General features: G+C 37.1%; 1 protein-coding gene across 1 annotated transcript; it reads right to left on the reverse strand.

The window, feature by feature from the left end:
* Nucleotides 1–228: 228 nt before the first annotated feature.
* On the reverse strand, nt 229–2,054 carry LOC113280800. The gene is made up of 3 exons (XM_026529379.1): nt 1,489–2,054; nt 1,060–1,235; nt 229–965 (listed from the first exon to the last, which is right to left on the reverse strand). The coding sequence occupies exons 1-3, from the start codon at nt 2,052–2,054 to the stop codon at nt 229–231; spliced, it is 1,479 nt and encodes a 492-aa protein (XP_026385164.1).
* Nucleotides 2,055–4,082: the final 2,028 nt, after the last annotated feature.

Genomic DNA, 4,082 nt, shown 5'->3' on the forward strand with positions numbered 1-4,082 from the left:
AAGTTTAGAATTTTTCCGTTCTCCTTAAGGTTGTTCGTGAGTGTTTTACTTAAAAGGAGTCGAGGAAAAGATTCGGTCATAGGTAGAAGAGACGGACAGTTTTAAATGTAGGATGTAGCTGGCAATGGAGCAGGTTAGGAACCTATTATTTTATTTTATTTTTGATCGAAAGAAAAATTTTATTTAGAGAAGAAGAATGTGTAGAACAGAAAAGGACAAATAAGCAAATTATAAAAAGATAGAGTTCCAATTTTGAATCTGTGAAGACATAAAATCTTGTGTACCTGTTGCTGCTGCCCAAACTAAAATAGAGGATTTGACAGACAAAACCAGATCATAATCTGTTTTGTAAATATATTGTTCCTCAAAACGTCTGCAATTCCTTTCATTCCAAATTGTATTAACAACCGCTGCTGGTATTAGATCCCAAATATAATTCCATGTACGAGAAAAATGATTATGGTGCCAACTTTCTGCCAAAATTCTCATGGAACCCGGTAAAACCCAACTCCAACCTGCATTAAGCAGAATGCTCGACCAAATCTTATAAGCAATCTTACAATGTAAGAATAAATGATCCTGAGATTCTACACCAATTCCACACAGAACACAAGAATTATGGAGATCCATACCTTTGTGTTGCAAGATATCAATTGTATTCAGTTTATCGTGAATCAAACACCACATTAAGATATTAATCTTTGGTGGTATTGCCGTCTTCCAAATGAACAAATAAGGAAAGTGATTAACTCCATCTTCTGCCACTAATTTAGCATATAGTGATTTCACAGTAAAAACTCCTGTGTGGTTAAGTTTACATCTGCGAGTATCCGTCAGATCATCTTGAGTAGGTGGATTGTCCCCTATAATGGTAAGTAGTGTAGCAAATTCCACCACCTCTGTATTTGAAAGAACACGCCTAAAATCAAACTTCCAACCACCTTCTAAAGATATCATTGCAGCAACTGTTATATGTTTATCCCGGGAAAAGATTAGGATGTGCTTTTTCTAATGACAAATCTCCACACCAAATGTCATTCCAAAAAGAAATTAAACTACCTGAATGTAAGTATAAGGTAGAATTGGCACTCACAAGATTAGAAGTTTCCGCAATGGCTCGCCAAAAAGAGATACCATATGTTGTAGCAATTTTACCGGGATTCCAATAAGAAAACTCTGAGCCATATTTCTCCTCTATTATCTTGTACCATAGCTTGCTCTTTTCGACACCAAACCTCCAATACCATTTTGCAAGCAAAGATAAATTCATTAATCTCAGGTTACACACACCTAGGCCGCCTTTTTCTTTAGTAGCGCAGACTAAATTCCAGTTAACCAAATGAGAAGTCTTTACTCCATCTTTATATTCCCATAAGAAATTGCGCATCTTCTTTTCGAGGATTTTAATAACAGAAATTGGTGCCTTGAACAACGAAAAATAATATGTTGGAAGAGATGACAAGATGCATTTGATAAGAACGAGCTTACCTCCCTTTGATAAAGAAATACGTCTCCAGACGGATAATCTGGCGTCGAATTTCAATTGGGTCCCAAATTCTCTTCGAACTGGACTTAGCACCTAACGGCATTCCCAAATACTGGAAAGGTAAATAGTCTATTGCACAACCGAATCCCTCAGCCCACAAGGCTAAGTTTGGGACTTCTCCAACAGAAATAAGCCTTATCTTGGCAATGTTTACCTTTAAACCTGCAATGTACTCAAAACACTGTAAAGCTGAAAACAGATTATGTAATTGCTCCTTGTTATTTTCAACAAAGAAAATCGTATCATCTGCATAATGAAGGTGATTCACTATGGTACTTGTAGGTGTGACTGAGAAACCGTTGAAAAGACCCTGATTCGCAACTATATCTATATATCTGGAAAAAACCTCCATCGCAATGTTGAACAAAAGAGGAGAAACAGGGCATCCCTGTCGAACTCCCCTTGTACTTGTGAAGTAACCAAAAGAAGATCCATTAATTAAAACTGAAAATGATGAAGTAGCATAACAGAACCTCAACCAGTTGCGCCATTTTGAGGTAAACCCCATTTGAATAAGCACAAATTCAAGATAATTCCAATTTATTCTATCAAACGCCTTCTCCAGATCAATTTTGCATAAAATTCCAGCATTTCCAGACCTTAGTCTAGATCTACCAACTCGTTGGCTATTAGGGTACCATCAATAATTTGTCCGCCTTCGATATACGCGCATTGCACCGGGGATATGAGTTTATCCATGATAAGTTTGAGTCTCGTGGATAACATCTTGGCAATGATCTTGTAAACACTAGTAAGGAGACATATAGGTCTACAATCCTTGATTGTTTCGATGTGATCCTTTTTCGGTATAAGAGTAATAAAAGTAGAATTATGCTTAGAATTAATATTACCTGTGGTACAAAATTCATTCACCGTAGCCATAAAATCTCCTTTGATGAAATACCAACACTTCTGAAAGAAAATAATTGGAGATCCGTCTAGACCCGGAGCTTTGTCATTTCCTAAGTCCCTGATGGCACGTACGACCTCATCTTCATTAAAATCAGAATCTAAGATAATATCTTCTGTAGCAGTGATGGAATCAAAATCAATCCCTTCTAAATCAGGCCTAATAATTTCTTCTTCAGTGAAAAGTGTCTTGTAAAAACCCACAATATGTTCTTGTAACCTATTCCTGTCAGACACAAGTTCATTGTCGACGTATAATTTCCTTATTTTATTGTATCTACGTCTCGCAGAGGCATTGCTGATGAAGAATGAAGTGTTTCGGTCTCCCTCTTGTAGCCATTTTGTTTTTGATTTAATTTTCCATGACGTCTCCTCCATTTTAGAAATCCTTTCGAATTCCGCGTTATTTTGTAGATGCACATTCCGCTCTCTTTTTGTGAGAACATTGTCTTCTCCTTGAAAATCTAGAGTTTGAATATCCGAGAGAATGATATTGAGCTTTGTGGTTGTGTGTCCAAAAACTTCTTTGTTCCAGACTTTTAGCTTTTCCTTAAGTGCCTTTAACTTCAACCAAAGCACTGTACTAGGTGTACCTGCAAAACAAAAAGAAAGCCAACAATCTTCCAGTAATTGTAAGAAACCATTCTCCATGAACCACATAGCTTCAAACCTAAAAGGACTAGATCCTCAGGAAGGGTCAGAAATGTCTAGAAGGAGTGGAATGTGATCGGATGTAGGTCTGGCTTTAGATAACTGGGTAACGAAAGGGTAATGTTGTTCAAAAGATGGGGAAATGAGAAACCTGTCTAACCTGCACATAACCGGATTTGATTGTCCATTCGACCAAGTGTATCTTGCACACTTCAGAGGAAAGTCAATGAGATCGTGCTCAACTATAAATTTGTTGAACTTTCTCATACTTCTTGTAATCCTCTTACAATTCTTTTTTTCACCACACTTCACAATTGTGTTGAAGTCACCCCCAATACACCATGGAATATTAATCCAATATCTACAAACGTTATCGAGTTCTAGCCAAAATTCAGTCCTCTCCACTGAATTGTTTGGTCCATAAACGTTTGTAAGCACCCACTGGAAGTTATCATTCTTATTTTTACATAAAATTGATAGCGCGTAGTCACCGACAAGTGAATCACTTACTTCCAAAAATCTCTATCCCAGAGAATTAACATGCCACCGGAATTTCCTACCGATTGTTGTAGAGTCCAACCTACATTCTTATAACCACATATTTTCTTAATATCCCAAGAGTAACATTGCATCATCTTTGTCTCTTGAAGAATAATGATAGGAGCTCTAATCATCTGCAGGAATTTATGAACCACCGTTGTTCTTCTATTGGAGTTCAATCCCCTTACATTCCAAGTAAGAATTTTAAGATTCATTTAAAACAAACTTTGCCCCTTGAATTTACTGACCTCTTTGTTCTGGATGTTGGAGAAGAAATCACCTCAATGGACATCCCCAGTCTTCTTAGCTCATTCCTCAACTTCCTTGGTATAACCGAAAATAAGTGATCATTGGAACTCGTATCATCCGAGAGGTTTGCTGCTAAAGAATTACCAGATGAAACATTATCATCTACCAAGTTTGCTGCTACTGGCTC

The sequence above is a fragment of the Papaver somniferum genome, chromosome 5 (assembly GCF_003573695.1).
Source record: "Papaver somniferum cultivar HN1 chromosome 5, ASM357369v1, whole genome shotgun sequence".
NCBI lineage: Eukaryota > Viridiplantae > Streptophyta > Magnoliopsida > Ranunculales > Papaveraceae > Papaver > Papaver somniferum.